The sequence below is a fragment of the Hesperophylax consimilis genome, chromosome 31 (genome assembly GCF_061612785.1).
Source record: "Hesperophylax consimilis isolate HC1 chromosome 31, BYU_Hcon_1.0, whole genome shotgun sequence".
Taxonomy (NCBI): domain Eukaryota; kingdom Metazoa; phylum Arthropoda; class Insecta; order Trichoptera; family Limnephilidae; genus Hesperophylax; species Hesperophylax consimilis.
Genome location: NC_142866.1, coordinates 207521 through 231818, shown reverse-complemented (window position 1 = coordinate 231818; position 24298 = coordinate 207521). Strand labels below are relative to the sequence as shown.

Genomic DNA, 24298 nt, shown 5'->3' with positions numbered 1-24298 from the left:
TGCATCTAAGCACAACATTTACGTACCTATTAGAACTTATTGTGAAACTCTGCAAAATATTTTCACAAGGGAAATATTTTTAAATACCAGATAAGAAATTTTTATTCCTTTACCTTTTTTAAGCATTAACAGCACTATTTCTTTGCACCCGGAGGCGCATGCTTTCTGAAAAATAACATGTCAGTAAACAAATAAAACAAAATAATAATCAATTAGTCCTAGGATGTGGCAAATGAGTAACACAACATATCTAAATATTATTAAATTTTGTAAAATAAATATTATTTTTTTACCAGGAATGGCGTGCTGCCTCCGATTTTAAAATTAATTGTCTCTGGACGTGTTCCAATGTGGTATAAACAGTGTTCTTTTTGATCATGGTTGTGGAAAGATAGCTGAAAACAATAGTAGTAACAAAAAATTAAAACGATAACATGTATAAATAAATCGATAAACTTGTTACAAAACGATTTACTTACACCAATGGTTCTGATCATTTTTGATGCATTCTTTCTCAATATTTCAGTTTTTTTATTTTTATTTTTATTAAATTCTATAACCTTTTGAATAATTTTGAAAAGTGCTGCAATTATAAGTAATGAAATAAGAATATTCAAAAACATATTTCTTTAGGCCGGAATTTGCTGTGGAATAAAACATTAATTATTAATGTTTCTTTTTTGTCACTTTATTGAAATATTTAAAGAAAGATTATGTTTGCCAAACAATCTACCTGTGTATATGTTTATAAATTGTTTATAAAATGCTGTGTATATGTTTATAAAAGCACACACGAAGATGTGAAAAATAAAAAATAAAGCTAACTCGAAAATAAATAAATATGTAAACTGTCAGAAATATTGAAAAAACATTCTCGCTTTAGGTACATTCGATTCCAGAGAAATGTTTTGAAAATACTTCTAAATAAAATACTGACATTCAAAACAAGTACTGTTTCTGATTTTAGTATAACAATCACATATTATGCAACTGAAAATATTCTGCTTGTTTTTGCGTTTATTATGGGCCGGTATGTCAGTTGCTCTGGCTAGCTAAGATTCATATTGCCCGTCGAGGTGCTCTCCCGTAGAAGTCATTAGCCTAGTTATACTATTACCAAGTAAGTATAGTAAATAATATAGAGGCAAAAAAAATAGTGCTCGTAGATTACATTCCTGAAAAACACAACAAAAATTAATCCAACAACCCTCCCACGTGAATGCTACAGCTATACGCCCTTGACAATTGCAAAAAATACCTTTGTTCCGGGCCATCAGGTCTATAATATTCGCCATTTTTTTCTGTATTATGGGCCGGTACGTCGGATTCTCTTTATCCTCGTTAGCGAGATATTTACGTCCGTCAAGTTGCTATGTGGTAGGAGCCCTGGCAAGGTAAGCCTGGTGATACTATTACGAAATTTTAATGTAACAGACCATGGTATAAGTTCGTTAACAATACAATAGTTAATTAATATTTTTGTTTTGTATCTTAAATTGGGTATACTTTTTGTGAACAGACGAACAATTTATAACTACCTTATATAAGTTAGGAATGATTTACGAATCCCAGATATAAATAATACGATGTTTGTTTGTTAAATAGGTTGGCATTGCGCTCTGGCCATGTATGCTACTTTCTGTGCACGCTGAATTATTTCTGCACATCGTTTCTTTCTCATGAGTCGACAGTCTTGGAAGAAACCTTCGTTTCTAGGGAATCCATTGCTTCCGTCACTGAATGTGACTATGCCTGCAATCCAAAAGATTTAATGTGTTAATTTAGACCTTAACAATCATTTTTATAACAATAATTTGATACCTGGCTTTGCCGGAGTTTTAAAACCTACTTTTTCATAATACTTTCTTACTGCACAGTGAAAAAATATTGAATAATAATATAAAATATAATGTCTCATCTTATTTTTTATTTAAACGGTTATTTCTCAGCTACACAGCTTATATTGGGATTGAATGATCTTGCGGGCTGAAAGTTCCTAATGAACCTTAGAAATTATCACAGCAAAAACACTATGCAAATTTCAGACAGATAGATTATAATATCCTTTATAGATAAGTAAATTATTATCAATTTGGACATCAATGTCAGATTTAAATGTGGATTAATTTTCAAGGATTAACTATCAGATTTAAAATAAGAAAGACAATATTACCAAGACCCCAAATCCTCCCTCCTCTGAATTCCCCTTCGTACTTCATTCCATCTGCTCTCCAAAACACCCCGTGGCCGTGGAACCACCCCTGCATGAACTCGCCTTCAAATCTAATCAAACAAACACAACATGATTACAATCAGCTGGTGGTTGGGCCAATTATTAATAGTGTCACATTTCCCCTCAAACTCTATTGTCACTGACTGTTTGCCTTTATTTGGAACAACAATACGTGACCGCACCAGGACTAAATAAAGTCCTTGAGTCGTTTTCCAACATAAAGTCTTCCAAGAAAGTCTAGAATTTTAATAAAATGGCATTAAAATTTTACGTTACTGTGGCAACACTGAGTAACACCGATTTGGAAAAAATTTTAGAACATTCAGTGTGAGGTTATGCTTGACTCCAGAATTTGATAATTGACATTTACAGGAAAATTATCATAATTTTTTTTTTTTTGCTAATGCTGTGTGTTTCTTCCACTCAATTTAATTAATTTATATTGAACTTCGGAATGCCGAGCTCCTGTCAACTAATCCATATGGATACGCCAGCGCTCAAGGGATACAATTTTTTTATCCAATGGGTACTTTTGGCGCTTGAGAAGTTAAACATCTTAAAATTGCTTCATTGATAAATTCATTATGTACCTACATCAAAAAAAAACTTCCATGCAATGGCCATTCTACACGCTAATATAAAACAATGAGGTAGTTAGAATATGATGTAGGATTATTTCCTTTTAGAAAGTGGCACTAATTTCTAAACCCCGTTTTACGTTGATGTGAAAAATATTCACTTGGACCGTAGTTCTTTTTTAAAGTTACAAGTGCTGTTGGCTGTTCAACACACTTCGTTAGTATGACAGAAGTAAAAGTTCCCATAGCCGTTCCGTACAACGAGCACATAAACCAAAAAAAAGTGTGGGACGCGGACTAGCATCACCAGATCCAACTTCGGGTAGGTGGATTTATTAACCTAAACTTCCCATCTCGATAACACGAAATTTATTTACAGTCAACTCCTTTAAACTACCACTGGCAGGTTCCTGCTTTTTGACATACCTTAATACTAAGGTTTAAGAATCATAATATGAAACAGAAACATTGACATAACGAAAATATGCACACACAGTAAAACAATCTGATAACAAAAGCAGTTGTGATCTGTTAACAAGTCATCAATAACGAATAATTATTGTATGAAAAACAAATGTGAAATCTACGCAAGTTTAAGGGCAGTTTATTAGTACGAGAAACTTTAAAACTTACTTGGCACCATCGGGGAATGTCATAACACCCAAGCCGGAAGACAGTCCATTAGTAAAGGCTCCGTCGTACCTAGTACCGTCTGGCAACACCAGGTGTCCCATCCCGTGCTTCTGTCCTCGGGAGTTCCATTCCCCGATATAGCGAGTCGTATCCTCGTATTTATAGGCCCCTGTCTTTGCCACTCCTGGATCCATCACTGCCAAACAGATTTATATACATAAACACGTCACTATTCAACTATCTCAACCGTTTGGAGCCAGTGAGACTACGGCATATGCAATTGGCGTATTTTGTGAGGTGGAAGGTAGTGGGGAAGGGAAGGTGATGGGGAAGAAGAAGGTTGGGAAGTACCTACCTGGCTATTCAGACCTGGTCACCAAACAAAGCTATTTGAAGCAACATTTTAATTCTGAACGGTGGTTTTACATATTTTAAATATAGTAAAAATATATTATTTTTAATTGATAAATTGTAAAATGAAAAAAAGTAATCAAAGAAAATTTACTTGCGACCTCCGAATTCGTAGCCGAGGATTGTAACCACTCGGCCACGGAAGCCGTTAGATAAATGTAAGTATGAAGTGAACGTCTTCACTAATCAGAAGTTTACACTAACAATCAATTGAAGATTATTAGTTAATATGAGCTACTACCTAGTACCGTCTGATTTTTATCTTTTTAATAAAGTAAATTAATGTAACAACACACACCACAATAAATTTATGAAAAAATCTTCAGAATGTATTTTATTTCACCATCTGAATGCTTATAACTATTCAATTTTAAATATTTGCAAAGAAAGTTAATGAAAATTTTCCATACCTTCAACCATTTTGGATGTTTGTAGGTTAGCTGCACAAATGACAGTGGATATTCATCGATACAAACATTGAAGTGTTTTTCTAAGGTTTCCCAGCGGACAGCCTTGTAATCGAATTAAGTACACAGACTTAGCCCATGTAAACTTCATCACCCTACTTTAAATAATGCTACTAATTGGAAACATTCATATAACTATCTAGAATATTGCTTTTTATGTGGATATCATTAGTTATGTATTAGACAAGGATGGGTTGTTTCACAGAATTTGAAAAATTCATCAAATTTATAAGTTTCCTATTTACGTTCTGTTTTTATCGAAGTCAATTTTGTCAATGTTTAATTAATTATTTATCACATAAAATATTAACTGAATCGGAATTGTATAACTCACTATAATTATGAATAATATTAAAATCTTCAATCTGTAAAATTCACTCGCCATAACAGAGGCATCCATCACATGGCGGTTGAAATAATATTCAAAATGTATCATCCAATGCAAATTTTCTTTGAAATAAAAATAAATAAAAAACGGCGTAACAACCGCCCCATGACTTGTATTTTAACATTGAAATTTGATGAATTTTCCAATTCTGTGAAACAATTCGTTTTTAGTGTTATCTATGGGTTGTCTCGCAAATTTTTTTAAATAATCAACATCTAATAATTTCCAATGGTATTTACCTCTCAATCCCTGCATTATAGACAGCTTTTGGTTCTTCGTACGCAAAGATTTTTACAAGACTGTTACGCAACCTACCAATATATGCTACTCTTTAAAGCTGGTTTCTTTACACGGCACTGCCTGAATTATACTGAACTTGATCATTCTTTAAGTGCAGTCATGGAATTAATACAATGTCAAGGGACTCTAGCGACGAAGACAATAATATTGTTCGTCTTCATACATATTTACAAGCATAAAAAACGATATAAAGATGATTTAAGGTTCATCCAAACAACGAAATAAATGTTAATTGGAGGACATTTGTCGCCACCAAGGAACTACATGAGAATGATGTCAAATTGACTTTTCTTTCGAACCTCAATCCACAACATGTATTCTGGTAAATTATAGTTATATAAACATGGATATTTTCCTACCTCCAGAATGAATTTAACATTCAAATCGTGTTCGAACATCATCTCTGACAAACGAGTAGTAGATGCGAATGCAAGACGTGTAGTGTGCTACCAGTACTATCAGCAGCGTGCAAGTGACGTCAAACCAATAGTCAATGCGTAACATTGTGTGCGAACACTAGCAAAATAGTATGAAGGACACTCACGAGCAGCATGTATGCTACACGACAAACTCGAGTCGCTTGTAAGTATCTCCTTGTATGAATGGCCTTATTGTTACCAATGCCATCTATAAGTAACCTCTTAAACTACTATCTAAGATATCACACCTAGTATTTTATATTTAAGAATATTCTCAGAGGAGCAAATTCCCTTCAATAAAGCTCACCCAGGTTGTACCTGGATATAATTATGGTAAAAAAATTTAAAATAAAAACACAACAGGTTAATAAAATTAATAAAAATACTAGATAGAGATTGAGAAGTAAAAAAATATATAATTTATGTTTAGTTTTTTACACAATACATAATGCCTTTTCATATATTTTTTTAATTAAGATGCAAGTAGCCTATTCAAGTAGATTCTTCATCAACATCATCTTCTTCACTCTCCGAATCAGCAGTTCCTCTTCCACTAGATTCACTTCCCGAATGGTGCTCATCTACTTCCATTTGTTCTTCATTCTGTCGATTGCGTTTCCCGAGATCCTGAATGTATTGCATTGTATACTTGTTAAAATCGCAGCTGTAAAAAAAAAGACAAATTTGTAATTAAGATCTGGGGTTCAAATGTCAATTTCACCAGTTTCACAATTTCAGAAAAATGAACATTTGATGCCTCCATTCGACAGACAAGCATTCAATCATCGAGTCAGCAAGTAATAACAAAATATTATCTGTTTAATTGTGCGGGAAGAACTCACATTTCAGACAGCTGTTGATATTTTCTAGAAAGTGTTTTTTCTAAAGCCAGAAGTGTGGGCATAGCGAACATTCCCTGCAGACGAGAATTGTGTATTGTTGTCGCATAGCTGATCCAATGCAGGTATAACTCTATGTGGCGGCTGTCCTCAAACAAAGTGGAAATCGCTTTGAGAAGCCGGTGCAAGTATTCATCGGGAAGACTTGCAATAGTAAGCTGGACTGAAATAAATTAAAAAAACTAATAAATAAACAATAATTAATTTATTTGTATTAAAAACTAAATCGGTTGCAAGTTCGATGTTACAACAAGGTGTCTGCGGGAAAAGTTGAATTGTTTATATGGGAAAATAAATAATCTTCTACAGAAAAATATTATGGGAAAAAAAGTTGGAATTTAAAAAAACTTATTTATACATTTTACTTGTACCATCATGTAAAATAATCACCTACCGAAGTCAGCGCACTTTACCCCTGGACACCCTGTATAATAATTTAGTGATATTCCATTTATAGATGGTTTTTAAGAAACAAACAGGAAAGATCTGTTCCAGAGCATGGAAAATACTAAGTAATGTGAAACAGTGTAATTTTATTTATGTAACCCTTTGCTTGTCCTTAATTACTATTGATTTATCTGCCACCAATTCATAATTAATAATTAATGAAGAATTTGACGTTTTTAGATTGTGTTACAAAGAATTCGGATATAATAAATCAGATTTAAACATTTTTAAATATTTTAAAATGTCGAGTTAGACTCGACATAAGAGTAGACGGAAGTGACAGCGACAGCACTATGTAATTCTACTATTGTTACTGATTTATTGTAATGATTCGATTTATTTTGGGATGGTTTGCAGCCATAGGTATACAAAAGTATTAACTGTTTGTGCAAACTTACTATCACTGATAGATACTCGTTCAACAGCCTCCTGAATGATTTTCATCTCATTCAGCTGCAGAGCGGCCATCAAGGCCTCCGTCCACTCCTGCTTATTGAGGGCCTCCTTCACCATCTGAGGAGTGGCATTGAGCTGAAGTTCAAACGGCTGGAACACTCCACCTGTGTTCAGGGAATACTGCATCAATCCTTCTGTTGTAGCCACTGAGAAGCTCTGACCAGTGGGAGAGAATTGTACACAGAATACTCGCACCTGAAAGGATTAAATTAAAAATAGTATAATTTACATTGCTATAAAATTAAATTTATAAGGCTGATATCGTGCAGAACAGAACTAAGAAATAAGCAGGGATTTCAATTAGGGAGGCGGGTATGGGTACCGCCGCTCCGGAACCATTTATTGGATAACCGACACATCTGTCATAGGTCACCTCAAGCAGTTCGTTTGGTGACTTAACAGGGCTTGCCGGGTTCATGGGATGAGGTTTATCCGGATCTTGGCGAGCGACGCGTCTGTCCACCAAACGCATGGTGGGCCAGATCAGGAGACTGGTTGAGGGAGAACTTTTGACCACTCCAACAGGGCTTTTTCGGAACAACGCATTCATGAATTTGTAGCAGAAGAATCCAGATTAATTCATTAATAATAAGCAGCTCGACGCTACTTAGGTACGTACTTGCTACTTAGGTACGTACTCGCAGTCGAAATCAAAACAGAGCAACCTACGTACTACAAGCACCTACTTGTCTAACGACGACAATAATATCGCAAGTCGGTCTTTCACATTATGAGAACTCGCCAGAAGGTTCAAGTCTGCCGCCTAGGCATAATTGCCACGCCGCCGAAACTTCGGGAAAGGGCCAGACCGAGCGAGTGGCCTCGATTTAGTTGCCATTTAACTACCTGCTGTTGCCACCAGCCGAACAATATAAATAAGCCCGACGCAGCGAGCATAATTATTAGTATTCAGTATTTACTATCGTCAACAGCTGCTACCTACGAGTACTACGACCTAGTTTCGCGAACATTCCATAGTATTTGTGCATAAATAAACGTGAAATATTGTGAGTGTAAATCAGCTTTCAACTTATAAATAAACACTATACCTGAGTTGGAGAGATCTTTCATTTATACACCACGATAACCACAAATTCATATGTCTGTCAATCCTGGACACACTCCTTCTCCTTCTTTTACTAAAAATACCCTCCACACAGCATCCTAAAGATGACATAGGCCCCGAGGATAATTATTTTCCTCAGGGCCTCCTATGTGGAGCTAATGTAACAAAAAAGAAAATGGCATCTAAAAGAGCCTGATTGATTCTATAATATTATTTAACAAACCTCTGGTTTAAAGTTTCTATCGGCCATGTCGCCTTGCTTCACCCCTGGTAACCTTAGTTTAACATCGCCTCCTTCTAATTCACTCCTTTTCTCCACAAGCATCAGATTTCCAAATTCCGTCAGGTTGCGCCGACTCACAAAATCCTGAAAATATTCAATATTAATTTCTAAATAAAAACATTACATGGATGTAGGTTATAACATGTTATGTTAATGTGAATTTACGGAATTTGTAAAAATAAACTGTATACTTACGCCCATTGCATCTAATGATTTGTTTAATGTGATTTGGAATTTCTTTAAAAGTACTGATTCGTTAATACTGTAAATGCAGATATTCTTGGATTGTCCTCCGGCTAAAACACATTTCCCGTCAGCCGAATAACATAGAGATGTGTCCAAATGGACAAAATTCAATTGTATCAATGTCCAAATGGACAAAGTTCAATTGTATCAATGTCCAAATGGACAAAGTTCATTTGTATCAATGTCCAAATGGACAAAGTTCCAATGGATGAATGTCCAAATGGACAAAATTCAATTGTATCAATGTCCAAATGGACAAAGTTCAATTATATCAATGTCCAAATGGACAAAATTCAATTGAATCAATGTCCAAATGGACAAAGTTCAATTGTATCAATGTCCAAATGGACAAAGTTCAATTGTATCAATGTCCAAATGGACAAAGTTCAATTGTATCAATGTCCAAATGGACAAAGTTCAATTATATCAATGTCCAAATGGACAAAATTCAATTATATCAATGTTCAAATGGACAAATTTCAATTGTATCAATGTCCAAATGGACAAAGTTCAATTGTATCAATGTCCAAATGGACAAAGTTCAAATGGATCAATAACCGAATGGATAAAGTTCAAATGGATGAATGTCCAAATGGACAAAGTTCAATTGTATCAATGTCCAAATGGACAAAGTTCAATTGTATCAATGTCCAAATGGACAAAGTTCAATTGTATCAATGTCCAAATGGACAAAGTTCCAATGGATGAATGTCCAAATGGACAAAGTTCAATTGTATCAATGTCCAAATCGACAAAGTTTAATTGTATCAATGTCCAAATGGACAAAGTTCAATTGTATCAATGTCCAAATGGACAAAGTTCAATTGTATCAATGTCCAAATGGACAAAGTTCAATTGTATCAATGTCCAAATGGACAAAGTTCAATTGTATCAATGTCCAAATGGACAAAGTTCCAATGGATGAATGTCCAAATGGACAAAGTTCAATTGTATCAGTGTCCAAATCGACAAAGTTTAATTGTATCAATGTCCAAATGGACAAAGTTCAATTGTATCAATGTCCAAATGGACAAAGTTCAATTGTATCAATGTCCAAATGGACAAAGTTCAATTGTATCAATGTCCAAATGGACAAAGTTCAATTGTATCAATTAATGAAGGTCTAAATGGACAAAGTTCAATTGCATCAATGTCCAAATGGACAAAGTTCAATTGTTTCAATGTCCAAATGAGCAAATTTCAATTGTATCAATGTCCAAATTGATACAATTGAATTTTGTCAAGTTTTGTCAAATTTTGGACAAAATTCAATTGTATCAATGTCCAAAGACAAAGTTCCAATGAATGAATGTCCAAATGGACAAAATTCAATTGTATCAATGTCCAAATCGACAAAGTTCAATTGTATCAATGTCCAAATGGACAAAGTTCAATTGTATTAATGTCCAAATGGACAAAGTTCCAATGAATGAAGGTCTAAATGGACAAAGTTCAATTGTATCAATGTCCAAATGGACAAAGTTCAATTGTTTCAATGTCCAAATGGACAAAGTTCCAATGAATGAAGGTCTAAATGGACAAAGTTCAATTAAATCAATGTCCAAATGGACAAAGTTCAATTGTATCAATGTCCAAATGGACAAAGTTCAATTGTATCAATGTCCAAATGGACATATTGATACAATTGAATTTTGTCCATTTGGACATTGATACAATTGAACTTTGTCCATTTAGACCTTCATTCATTGGAACTTTGTCCATTTGGACAATGATACAATTGAACTTTGTCCATTTGGACATTGATACAATTGAACTTTGTCCATTTGGACATTCATTCATTGGAACTTTGTCCATTTGGACATTGATTCCATTTGGACATTGATTCATTGGAACATAGTCCATTTTGATACAATTTAACTTTGTCCATTTGGACATTGATACAATTGAACTTTGTCTATTTAGACCTTTATTCATTGGAATTTTGTCGATTTGGACATTGATACAATTGAACTTTGTCCATTTGGACATTGATACAATTGAATTTTGTCCATTTGGATATTCATTCATTGGAACTTTGTCCATTTGGACATTGATACAATTGAACTTTGTCCATTTGGACATTGATTCATTGGAACATTGTCCATTCGGACATTGATACAATTTTACTTTGTCCATTTGGACATTGATACAATTGAACTTTGTCTATTTAGACCTTCATTCATTGGAACTTTGTCGATTTGGACATTGATACAATTGAACTTTGTCCATTTGGACATTGATTCAATTGAATTTTGTCCATTTGGACATTCATTCATTGGAACTTTGTCCATTTGGACATTGATGCAATTGAACTTTGTCCATTTGGACATTGATACAATTGAACTTTGTCCATTTGGCAATTGATTCAATTTAACTTTGTCCATTTGGACATGATCTTTCAACTGTCAAAAAAACAAAATGGCATTTGATGACAAAGTTACATTTGAATTTCTCTGAAACAACCCGCCTTAAATCTTTTAGAAGTGAGCACTTCTTCCATGGGAACCTTATGTGCGGTTTTAATTAATACTCACTGCCAAAATGGAAAGTCTCCAATTAGCCTCCATAAAAAAGATGGTTTTTCTAAAAATACAACTTTATGGAGATTTTGTGACTGAGTTCGATTTGGATAACGATTCTTATCACTATTCCAATATTTCAGCCAGTTTGGTCCCATAGAACCTGAAAAAACTGCTTCTAAAGTTCGAACCCAAGTCTGAAATTAGCGTCCATAAAAATCATGATTTTTCTAAAAATACAACTTTATGGAGATTTTGTAACTGAGTTCGATTTGGATATCGATTCTTATCACTATTCAAAAAATTCAGCCATTTTGGTCGCATAGAACCTGAGAAAACTGCTTCTAAAGTTCGAACCCAAGTCTGAAATTAGAGTCAGTAAAAATCATGATTTTTCTAAAAATACAATTTTATGGAGATTTTGTGACTGATTTCGATTTGTACCATGCTTCTTATCACTTTTCCTAAATTTCAGCCAATTTGGTCCCATAGAACCTGAGAAAACTGCTTCCAAAGTTCGAACCCAAGTCTGAAATTAGCGTCCAAAAAAATTAAAAATTTTCTAAAAATACAACTTTATGGAGATTTTGTGACTGAATTCAATTTGGTTAGCGATTCTTATCAATATTAGAAAATTTCAGCCAGTTTGGTCCCATAGAACCTGAGAAAACTGCTTCCCAAGTTCGAAGATTTTGTGACTGAGTTCGATTTGGTTAACGATTCTTATCACTATTCCAATATTTCAGCCCGTTTGGTCCCTTAAAACCTGAGAAAACTGCTTGCAAAGTTCGAACCCAAGTCTGAAATTTGCGTCACTAAAAATCATAATTTTTCTAAAAATACATTTTTATGGAGATTTTATGACTGATTTCGATTTGTACCATGCTTCTAATAACTTTTCCTTAATTTCAGCCAATTTGGTCCCATAGAACCTGAGAAAACTGCTTACAAAGTTGGAACCCAAGGCTGGAATTAGGCTCCATAAAAAAGATGGTTTTTCTAAAAAGTTAACTTTATGAAGATTTTGTGACTGAGTTCGATTTGGATAACGATTCTTATCACTATTCCAATATTTCAGCCCGTTTGGTCCCTTAAAACCTGAGAAAACTGCTTGCAAAGTTCGAACCCAAGTCTGAAATTTGCGTCACTGAAAATCATAATTTTTCTAAAAATACAACTTTATGGAGATTTTGTGAATGATTTCGATTTGTACCATGCTTCTTATCCTTTTTCCTAAATTTCAGCCAATTTGGTCCATAGAACCTGACAAAACTGATTCAAAAGTTCGAACCCAAGTCTGAAATTAGCGTCCATCAAAATAATAATTTTTCTTAAAATAAAATTTTATGGAGATTTTGTGACTGAATTCAATTTGGTTAGCGATTCTTATCAATATTAGAAAATTTCAGCCAGTTTGGTCCCATAGAACCTGAGAAAACTGCTTCCCAAGTTTGAACCCAAGGCTGAAATTAGGCTCCATAAAAAAGATGGTTTTTCTTAAAATTAAACTTTATGAAGATTTTGTGACTGAGTTCGATTTGGTTAACGATTCTTATCACTATTCCATTATTTCAGCCAGTTTGGTCGCATAGAACCTGAGAAAACTGCTTCTAAATTTCGAACCCAAGTCTGAAATTAGCGTCCATAAAAATCATAATTTTTCTAAAAATACAACTTTATGGAGATTTGTAACTGATTTCGATTTGTACCATGCTTCTTATCGCTTTTCCTTAATTTCAGCCAATTTAGTCCCATACAACCTGAGAAAACTGCTTACAAAGTTCGAACCCAAGGCTGAAATAAGGCTCCATAAAAAGGATGGTTTTTCTAAAAAGACAACTTTATGAGAATTTTTGACTGAGTTCGATTTGGATAACGATTCTTATCACTATTCCAATATTTCAGCCCGTTTGGTCCCTTAAAACCTGAGAAAACTGCTTGCAAAGTTCGAACCCAAGTCTGAAATTTGCGTCACTAAAAATCATAATTTTTCTAAAAATACATTTTTATGGAGATTTTATGACTGATTTCGATTTGTACCATGCTTCTAATAACTTTTCCTAAATTTCAGCCAATTTGGTCCATAGAACCTGACAAAACTGCTTCAAAAGTTCGAACCCAAGTCTGAAATTAGCGTCCATCAAAATAATAATTTTTCTTAAAATAAAATTTTATGGAGATTTTGTGACTGAATTCAATTTGGTTAGCGATTCTTATGACTATTTCGAAATTTCAGCCAGTTTGGTCACATAGAACCTGGGAAAACTGCTTCTAAAGTTCGAACCCAAGTTTGAAATTAGCGTCAGTAAAAATCATAATTTTTCTAAAAATACAACTTTATGGAGATTTTGTGAATGATTTCGATTTGTACCATGCTTCTTATCACTTTTCCTAAATTTCAGCCAATTTGGTCCATAGAACCTGAGAAAACTGCTTCAAAAGTTCGAACCCAAGTCTGAAATTAGCGTCCATCAAAATAATAATTTTTCTTAAAATAAAATTTTATGGAGATTTTGTGACTGAATTCAATTTGGTTAGCGATTCTTATGACTATTTCGAAATTTCAGCCAGTTTGGTCACATAGAACCTGGGAAAACTGCTTCTAAAGTTCGAACCCAAGTTTGAAATTAGCGTCAGTAAAAATCATAATTTTTCTAAAAATACAACTTTATGGAGATTTGTAACTGATTTCGATTTGTACCATGCTTCTTATCACTTTTCCTTAATTTCAGCCAATTTAGTCCCATACAACCTGAGAAAACTGCTTACAAAGTTCGAACCCAAGGCTGAAATAAGGCTCCATAAAAAAGATGGTTTTTCTAAAAAGACAACTTTATGAAGATTTTTTGACTGAGTTCGATTTGGATGGCGATTCTTATCACTATTCCAATATTTCAGCCCGTTTGGTCCCTTAAAACCTGAGAAAACTGCTTGCAAAGTTCGAACCCAAGTCTGAAATTTGCGTCACTAAAAATCATAATTTTTCTAAAAATACATTTTTATGGAGATTTTATGACTGATTTCGATTTGTACCATGCTTCTAATAACTTTTCCTTAATTTCTGCCAATTTGGTCCCATAGAACCTGAGAAAACTGCTTACAAAGTTGGAACCCAAGGCTGGAATTAGGCTCCATAAAAAAGATGGTTTTTCTAAAAAGTTAACTTTATGAAGATTTTGTGACTGAGTTCGATTTGGATAACGATTCTTATCACTATTCCAATATTTCAGCCCGTTTGGTCCCTTAAAACCTGAGAAAACTGCTTGCAAAGTTCGAACCCAAGTCTGAAATTTGCGTCACTGAAAATCATAATTTTTCTAAAAATACAACTTTATGGAGATTTTGTGAATGATTTCGATTTGTACCATGCTTCTTATCCTTTTTCCTAAATTTCAGCCAATTTGGTCCATAGAACCTGACAAAACTGCTTCAAAAGTTCGAACCCAAGTCTGAAATTAGCGTCCATCAAAATAATAATTTTTCTTAAAATAAAATTTTATGGAGATTTTGTGACTGAATTCAATTTGGTTAGCGATTCTTATCAATATTAGAAAATTTCAGCCAGTTTGGTCCCATAGAACCTGAGAAAACTGCTTCCCAAGTTTGAACCCAAGGCTGAAATTAGGCTCCATAAAAAAGATGGTTTTTCTTAAAATTAAACTTTATGAAGATTTTGTGACTGAGTTCGATTTGGTTAACGATTCTTATCACTATTCCATTATTTCAGCCAGTTTGGTCGCATAGAACCTGAGAAAACTGCTTCTAAATTTCGAACCCAAGTCTGAAATTAGCGTCCATAAAAATCATAATTTTTCTAAAAATACAACTTTATGGAGATTTGTAACTGATTTCGATTTGTACCATGCTTCTTATCGCTTTTCCTTAATTTCAGCCAATTTAGTCCCATACAACCTGAGAAAACTGCTTACAAAGTTCGAACCCAAGGCTGAAATAAGGCTCCATAAAAAGGATGGTTTTTCTAAAAAGACAACTTTATGAGAATTTTTGACTGAGTTCGATTTGGATAACGATTCTTATCACTATTCCAATATTTCAGCCCGTTTGGTCCCTTAAAACCTGAGAAAACTGCTTGCAAAGTTCGAACCCAAGTCTGAAATTTGCGTCACTAAAAATCATAATTTTTCTAAAAATACATTTTTATGGAGATTTTATGACTGATTTCGATTTGTACCATGCTTCTAATAACTTTTCCTAAATTTCAGCCAATTTGGTCCATAGAACCTGACAAAACTGCTTCAAAAGTTCGAACCCAAGTCTGAAATTAGCGTCCATCAAAATAATAATTTTTCTTAAAATAAAATTTTATGGAGATTTTGTGACTGAATTCAATTTGGTTAGCGATTCTTATGACTATTTCGAAATTTCAGCCAGTTTGGTCACATAGAACCTGGGAAAACTGCTTCTAAAGTTCGAACCCAAGTTTGAAATTAGCGTCAGTAAAAATCATAATTTTTCTAAAAATACAACTTTATGGAGATTTTGTGAATGATTTCGATTTGTACCATGCTTCTTATCACTTTTCCTAAATTTCAGCCAATTTGGTCCATAGAACCTGAGAAAACTGCTTCAAAAGTTCGAACCCAAGTCTGAAATTAGCGTCCATCAAAATAATAATTTTTCTTAAAATAAAATTTTATGGAGATTTTGTGACTGAATTCAATTTGGTTAGCGATTCTTATGACTATTTCGAAATTTCAGCCAGTATGGTCACATAGAACCTGGGAAAACTGCTTCTAAAGTTCGAACCCAAGTTTGAAATTAGCGTCAGTAAAAATCATAATTTTTCTAAAAATACAACTTTATGGAGATTTGTAACTGATTTCGATTTGTACCATGCTTCTTATCACTTTTCCTTAATTTCAGCCAATTTAGTCCCATACAACCTGAGAAAACTGCTTACAAAGTTCGAACCCAAGGCTGAAATAAGGCTCCATAAAAAAGATGGTTTTTCTAAAAAGACAACTTTATGAAGATTTTTTGACTGAGTTCGATTTGGATGGCGATTCTTATCACTATTCCAATATTTCAGCCCGTTTGGTCCCTTAAAACCTGAGAAAACTGCTTGCAAAGTTCGAACCCAAGTCTGAAATTTGCGTCACTAAAAATCATAATTTTTCTAAAAATACATTTTTATGGAGATTTTATGACTGATTTCGATTTGTACCATGCTTCTAATAACTTTTCCTTAATTTCTGCCAATTTGGTCCCATAGAACCTGAGAAAACTGCTTACAAAGTTGGAACCCAAGGCTGGAATTAGGCTCCATAAAAAAGATGGTTTTTCTAAAAAGTTAACTTTATGAAGATTTTGTGACTGATTTCGATTTGGATAACGATTCTTATCACTATTCCAATATTTCAGCCCGTTTGGTCCCTTAAAACCTGAGAAAACTGCTTGCAAAGTTCGAACCCAAGTCTGAAATTTGCGTCACTGAAAATCATAATTTTTCTAAAAATACAACTTTATGGAGATTTTGTGAATGATTTCGATTTGTACCATGCTTCTTATCCTTTTTCCTAAATTTCAGCCAATTTGGTCCATAGAACCTGACAAAACTGCTTCAAAAGTTCGAACCCAAGTCTGAAATTAGCGTCCATCAAAATAATAATTTTTCTTAAAATAAAATTTTATGGAGATTTTGTGACTGAATTCAATTTGGTTAGCGATTCTTATCAATATTAGAAAATTTCAGCCAGTTTGGTCCCATAGAACCTGAGAAAACTGCTTCCCAAGTTTGAACCCAAGGCTGAAATTAGGCTCCATAAAAAAGATGGTTTTTCTTAAAATTAAACTTTATGAAGATTTTGTGACTGAGTTCGATTTGGTTAACGATTCTTATCACTATTCCATTATTTCAGCCAGTTTGGTCGCATAGAACCTGAGAAAACTGCTTCTAAATTTCGAACCCAAGTCTGAAATTAGCGTCCATAAAAATCATAATTTTTCTAAAAATACAACTTTATGGAGATTTGTAACTGATTTCGATTTGTACCATGCTTCTTATCACTTTTCCTTAATTTCAGCCAATTTAGTCCCATACAACCTGAGAAAACTGCTTACAAAGTTCGAACCCAAGGCTGAAATAAGGCTCCATAAAAAGGATGGTTTTTCTAAAAAGACAACTTTATGAGAATTTTTGACTGAGTTCGATTTGGATAACGATTCTTATCACTATTCCAATATTTCAGCCCGTTTGGTCCCTTAAAACCTGAGAAAACTGCTTGCAAAGTTCGAACCCAAGTCTGAAATTTGCGTCACTAAAAATCATAATTTTTCTAAAAATACATTTTTATGGAGATTTTATGACTGATTTCGATTTGTACCATGCTTCTAATAACTTTTCCTAAATTTCAGCCAATTTGGTCCATAGAACCTGACAAAACTGCTTCAAAAGTTCGAACCCAAGTCTGAAATTAGCGTCCATCAAAATAATAATTTTTCTTAAAATAAAATTTTATGGAGATTTTGTGACTGAATTCAATTTGGTTAGCGATTCTTATGACTATTTCGAAATTTCAGCCAGTTTGGTCACATAGAACCTGGGAAAACTGCTTCTAAAGTTCGAACCCAAGTTTGAAATTAGCGTCAGTAAAAATCATAATTTTTCTAAAAATACAACTTTATGGAGATTTTGTGAATGATTTCGATTTGTACCATGCTTCTTATCCTTTTTCCTAAATTTCAGCCAATTTGGTCCATAGAACCTGACAAAACTGCTTCAAAAGTTCGAACCCAAGTCTGAAATTAGCGTCCATCAAAATAATAATTTTTCTTAAAATAAAATTTTATGGAGATTTTGTGACTGAATTCAATTTGGTTAGCGATTCTTATCAATATTAGAAAATTTCAGCCAGTTTGGTCCCATAGAACCTGAGAAAACTGCTTCCCAAGTTTGAACCCAAGGCTGAAATTAGGCTCCATAAAAAAGATGGTTTTTCTTAAAATTAAACTTTATGAAGATTTTGTGACTGAGTTCGATTTGGTTAACGATTCTTATCACTATTCCATTATTTCAGCCAGTTTGGTCGCATAGAACCTGAGAAAACTGCTTCTAAATTTCGAACCCAAGTCTGAAATTAGCGTCCATAAAAATCATAATTTTTCTAAAAATACAACTTTATGGAGATTTGTAACTGATTTCGATTTGTACCATGCTTCTTATCACTTTTCCTTAATTTCAGCCAATTTAGTCCCATACAACCTGAGAAAACTGCTTACAAAGTTCGAACCCAAGGCTGAAATAAGGCTCCATAAAAAGGATGGTTTTTCTAAAAAGACAACTTTATGAGAATTTTTGACTGAGTTCGATTTGGATAACGATTCTTATCACTATTCCAATATTTCAGCCCGTTTGGTCCCTTAAAACCTGAGAAAACTGCTTGCAAAGTTCGAACCCAAGTCTGAAATTTGCGTCACTAAAAATCATAATTTTTCTAAAAATACATTTTTATGGAGATTTTATGACTGATTTCGATTTGTACCATGCTTCTAATAACTTTTCCTAAATTTCAGCCAATTTGGTCCATAGAACCTGACAAAACTGCTTCAAAAGTTCGAACCCAAGTCTGAAATTAGCGTCCATCAAAATAATAATTTTTCTTAAAATAAAATTTTATGGAGATTTTGTGACTGAATTCAATTTGGTTAGCGATTCTTATGACTATTTCGAAATTTCAGCCAGTTTGGTCACATAGAACCTGGGAAAACTGCTTCTAAAGTTCGAACCCAAGTTTGAAATTAGCGTCAGTAAAAATCATAATTTTTCTAAAAATACAACTTTATGGAGATTTTGTGAATGATTTCGATTTGTACCATGCTTCTTATCCTTTTTCCTAAATTTCAGCCAATTTGGTCCATAGAACCTGACAAAACTGCTTCAAAAGTTCGAACCCAAGTCTGAAATTAGCGTCCATCAAAATAATAATTTTTCTTAAAATAAAATTTTATGGAGATTTTGTGACTGAATTCAATTTGGTTAGCGATTCTTATCAATATTAGAAAATTTCAGCCAGTTTGGTCCCATAGAACCTGAGAAAACTGCTTCCCAAGTTTGAACCCAAGGCTGAAATTAGGCTCCATAAAAAAGATGGTTTTTCTTAAAATTAAACTTTATGAAGATTTTGTGACTGAGTTCGATTTGGTTAACGATTCTTATCACTATTCCATTATTTCAGCCAGTTTGGTCGCATAGAACCTGAGAAAACTGCTTCTAAATTTCGAACCCAAGTCTGAAATTAGCGTCCATAAAAATCATAATTTTTCTAAAAATACAACTTTATGGAGATTTGTAACTGATTTCGATTTGTACCATGCTTCTTATCACTTTTCCTTAATTTCAGCCAATTTAGTCCCATACAACCTGAGAAAACTGCTTACAAAGTTCGAACCCAAGGCTGAAATAAGGCTCCATAAAAAGGATGGTTTTTCTAAAAAGACAACTTTATGAGAATTTTTGACTGAGTTCGATTTGGATAACGATTCTTATCACTATTCCAATATTTCAGCCCGTTTGGTCCCTTAAAACCTGAGAAAACTGCTTGCAAAGTTCGAACCCAAGTCTGAAATTTGCGTCACTAAAAATCATAATTTTTCTAAAAATACATTTTTATGGAGATTTTATGACTGATTTCGATTTGTACCATGCTTCTAATAACTTTTCCTAAATTTCAGCCAATTTGGTCCATAGAACCTGACAAAACTGCTTCAAAAGTTCGAACCCAAGTCTGAAATTAGCGTCCATCAAAATAATAATTTTTCTTAAAATAAAATTTTATGGAGATTTTGTGACTGAATTCAATTTGGTTAGCGATTCTTATGACTATTTCGAAATTTCAGCCAGTTTGGTCACATAGAACCTGGGAAAACTGCTTCTAAAGTTCGAACCCAAGTTTGAAATTAGCGTCAGTAAAAATCATAATTTTTCTAAAAATACAACTTTATGGAGATTTTGTGAATGATTTCGATTTGTACCATGCTTCTTATCCTTTTTCCTAAATTTCAGCCAATTTGGTCCATAGAACCTGACAAAACTGCTTCTAAAGTTCGTACCCAAGATTTTTACTGACGATAATTTCAGACTTGGGTTCGAACTTTAGAAGCAGTTTTCTCAGGTTCTATGCGACCAAAATGGCTGAAATTTTTGAATAGTGATAAGAATCGTAATAGCAATAAACGCCCGGGTTTCCGGCAATTAATTAATAATAATAATAATAATCGATATCCAAATCGAACTCAGTTACAAAATCTCCATAAAGTTGTATTTTTAGAAAAATCATGATTTTTATGGACGCTAATTTCAGACTTGGGTTCGAACTTTAGAAGCAGTTTTTTCAGGTTCTATGGGACCAAACTGGCTGAAATATTGGAATAGTGATAAGAATCGTTATCCAAATCGAACTCAGTCACAAAATCTCCATAAAGTTGTATTTTTAGAAAAATTATGATTTTTATGGACGCTTATTTCAGACTTGGGTTCGAAATTTGGAAGCAGTTTTCTCAGGTTCTATGGGACCAAACTGGCTGAAATTTTGTAATAGTGATAAGAATCGCAATCAAAATCGAACTCAGTCACAAAATCTCCATAAAGTCGTATTTTTAGAAAAATTATGATTTTTATGGACGCTAATTTCAGACTTGGGTTCGAAATTTAGAAGCAGTTTTCTCAGGTTCTATGCGACCAAACTGGCTGAAATAATGGAATAGTGATAAGAATCGTTAACCAAATCGAACTCAGTCACAAAATCTTCATAAAGTTTAATTTTAAGAAAAACCATCTTTTTTATGGAGGCTAATTTGAGACTTGGGTACGAACTTTAGAAGCAGTCTTCTCAGGTTCTATGCATCCAAACTGGCAGAAATTTTGAAATAGTGATAAGAATCGCTATCCAAATCGAATTCAGTCACAAAATCTCCATAAAGTTCTCTTTTTAGAAAAACCATCATTTTTATGGAGCTTTTCCAGCCATGGGATCCGACTTTGGAAGCAGTTTTCTCAGGTCGTATGGGACTAAATTGGCTGAAATTAAGGAAAATTGATAAGAAGCATGGGACAAATCGAAATCAGTTACAAATCTCCATAAAGTTGTATTTTTAGAAAAATTATGATTTTTATGGACGCACATTTCAGACTTGGGTTCGAACTTTGAAAGCAGTTTTCTCAGGTTTTATGGGACCAAACGGGCTGAAATATTGGAATAGTGATAAGAATCGTTAACCAAATCGAACTCAGTCACAAAATCTGCATAAAGTTTAATTATAAGAAAAACCATCTTTTTTATGGAGCCTAATTTCAGCCTTGGGTTCAAACTTGGGAAGCAGTTTTCTCAGGTTCTATGGGACCAAACTGGCTGAAATTTTCTAATATTGATAAGAATCGCTAACCAAATTGAATTCAGTCACAAAATCTCCATAAAGTTGTATTTTTAGAAAAATTTTAATTTTTTTGGACGCTAATTTCAGACTTGGGTTCGAACTTTGGAAGCAGTTTTCTCAGGTTCTATGGGACCAAATTGGCTGAAATTTAGGAAAAGTGATAAGAAGCATGGTACAAATCGAAATCAGTCACAAAATCTCCATAAAATTGTATTTTTAGAAAAATTATTATTTTTATGGACGCTTATTTCAGACTTGGGTTCGAAATTTGGAAGCAGTTTTCTCAGGTTCTATGGGACCAAACTGGCTGAAATTTTGTAATAGAGATAAGAATCGCAATCAAAATCGAACTCAGTCACAAAATCTCCATAAAGTCGTATTTTTAGAAAAATTATGATTTTTATGGACGCTAATTTCAGACTTGGGTTCGAACTTTAGAAGCAGTTTTCTCAGGTTCTATGCGACCAAACTGGCTGAAATTTCGAAATAGTCATAAGAATCGCTAACCAAATTGAATTCAGTCACAAAATCTCCATAAAATTTTATTTTAAGAAAAATTATTATTTTGATGGACGCTAATTTCAGACTTGGGTTCGAACTTTTGAAGCAGTTTTGTCAGGTTCTATGGACCAAATTGGCTGAAATTTAGGAAAAGTTATTAGAAGCATGGTACAAATCGAAATCAGTCATAAAATCTCCATAAAAATGTATTTTTAGAAAAATTATGATTTTTAGTGACGCAAATTTCAGACTTGGGTTCGAACTTTGCAAGCAGTTTTCTCAGGTTTTAAGGGACCAAACGGGCTGAAATATTGGAATAGTGATAAGAATCGTTATCCAAATCGAACTCAGTCAAAAAATTCTCATAAAGTTGTCTTTTTAGAAAAACCATCTTTTTTATGGAGCCTTATTTCAGCCTTGGGTTCGAACTTTGTAAGCAGTTTTCTCAGGTTGTATGGGACTAAATTGGCTGAAATTAAGGAAAAGTGATAAGAAGCATGGTACAAATCGAAATCAGTTACAAATCTCCATAAAGTTGTATTTTGAGAAAAATTATTATTTTGATGGACGCTAATTTCAGACTTGGGTTCGAACTTTTGAAGCAGTTTTGTCAGGTTCTATGGACCAAATAGGCTGAAATTTAGGAAAAAGGATAAGAAGCATGGTACAAATCGAAATCATTCACAAAATCTCCATAAAGTTGTATTTTTAGAAAAATTATGATTTTTAGTGACCCAAATTTCAGACTTGGGTTCGAACTTTGCAAGCAGTTTTCTCAGGTTTTAAGGGACCAAACGGGCTGAAATATTGGAATAGTGATAAGAATCGTTATCCAAATCGAACTCAGTCACAAAATCTCCATAAAGTTGTATTTTTAGAAAAACCATCTTTTTTATGGAGGCTAATTGGAGACTTGGGTTCGAACTTTAGAAGCAGTTTTCTCAGGTTCTATGCGACCAAAATGGCTGAAATTTTTGAATAGTGATAAGAATCGATATCCAAATCGAACTCAGTTACAAAATCTCCATAAAGTTGTATTTTTAGAAAAATCATGATTTTTATGGACGCTAATTTCAGACATGGGTTCGAACTTTAGAAGCAGTTTTTTCAGGTTCTATGGGACCAAACTGGCTGAAATATTGGAATAAAGATAAGAATCGTTATCCAAATCTAACTCAGTCACAAAATCTCCATTAAGTTGTATTTTTAGAAAAACCATCTTTTTTATGGAGGCTAATTTGAGACTTGGGTACGAACTTTAGAAGCAGTTTTCTCAGGTTCTATGCAACCAAACTGGCTGAAATTTTGAAATAGTGATAAGAATCGCTATCCAAATCGAATTCAGTCACAAAATCTCCATAAAGTTCTTTTTTTAGAAAAACCATCTTTTTTATGGAGCCTAATTCCAGCCTTGGGTTCCAACTTTGTAAGCAGTTTTCTCAGGTTGTATGGGACAAAATTGGCTGAAATTAAGGAAAGGTGATAAGAAGCATGGTACAAATCGAAATCAGTTACAAATCTCCATAAAGTTGTATTTTTAGAAAAATTATGATTTTTATGGACGCTAATTTCAGACTTGGGTTCGAACTTTAGAAGCAGTTTTCTCAGTTTCTATGGGACCAAACTGGCTGAAATATTGGAATAGTGATAAGAATCGATATCCAAATTGAACTCAGTCACAAAATCTCCATAAAGTTGTATTTTTAGAAAAATCATGATTTTTATGGACGCTAATTTCAGACTTGGGTTCGAACTTTAGAAACAGTTTTCTCAGGTTCTATGGGACCAAACTGGCTGAAATATACGAATAGTGATAAGAATCGTTATCCAAATCGAACTCTGTCACAAAATCTCCATAAAGTTGTATTTTTAGAAAAACCATCTTTTTTATGGAGGCTAATTTGAGACTTGGGTTCGAACTTTAGAAGCAGTTTTCTCAGGTTCTATGCGACCAAACTGGCTGAAATTTTGAAATAGTGATAAGAATCGCTATCCAAATCGAATTCAGTCACAAAATCTCCATAAAAGTGAATTTTTTAAAAAATTATGATTTATATGGG

General features: G+C 33.6%; 2 protein-coding genes across 2 annotated transcripts; both read right to left on the bottom strand.

Annotated features, from left to right (window-relative positions):
• Window positions 1-1597: 1597 nt before the first annotated feature.
• On the bottom strand, window positions 1598-3638 carry LOC149409306 (MORN repeat-containing protein 4 homolog). Its single transcript, XM_089649873.1, has 3 exons — window positions 3445-3638; window positions 2174-2283; window positions 1598-1752 (listed from the first exon to the last, which is right to left on the bottom strand). The coding sequence occupies exons 1-3, from the start codon at window positions 3636-3638 to the stop codon at window positions 1598-1600; spliced, it is 459 nt and encodes a 152-aa protein (XP_089505999.1).
• A 2283-nt stretch (window positions 3639-5921) lies between these two features.
• Window positions 5922-8865, bottom strand: LOC149409305 (periodic tryptophan protein 2 homolog). Its single transcript, XM_089649764.1, has 5 exons — window positions 8776-8865; window positions 8521-8664; window positions 7174-7426; window positions 6272-6491; window positions 5922-6093 (listed from the first exon to the last, which is right to left on the bottom strand). Exons 1-5 carry the CDS (start codon window positions 8779-8781, stop codon window positions 5922-5924), a joined length of 795 nt encoding a protein of 264 aa, XP_089505890.1. The 5' UTR covers window positions 8782-8865.
• Window positions 8866-24298: the final 15433 nt, after the last annotated feature.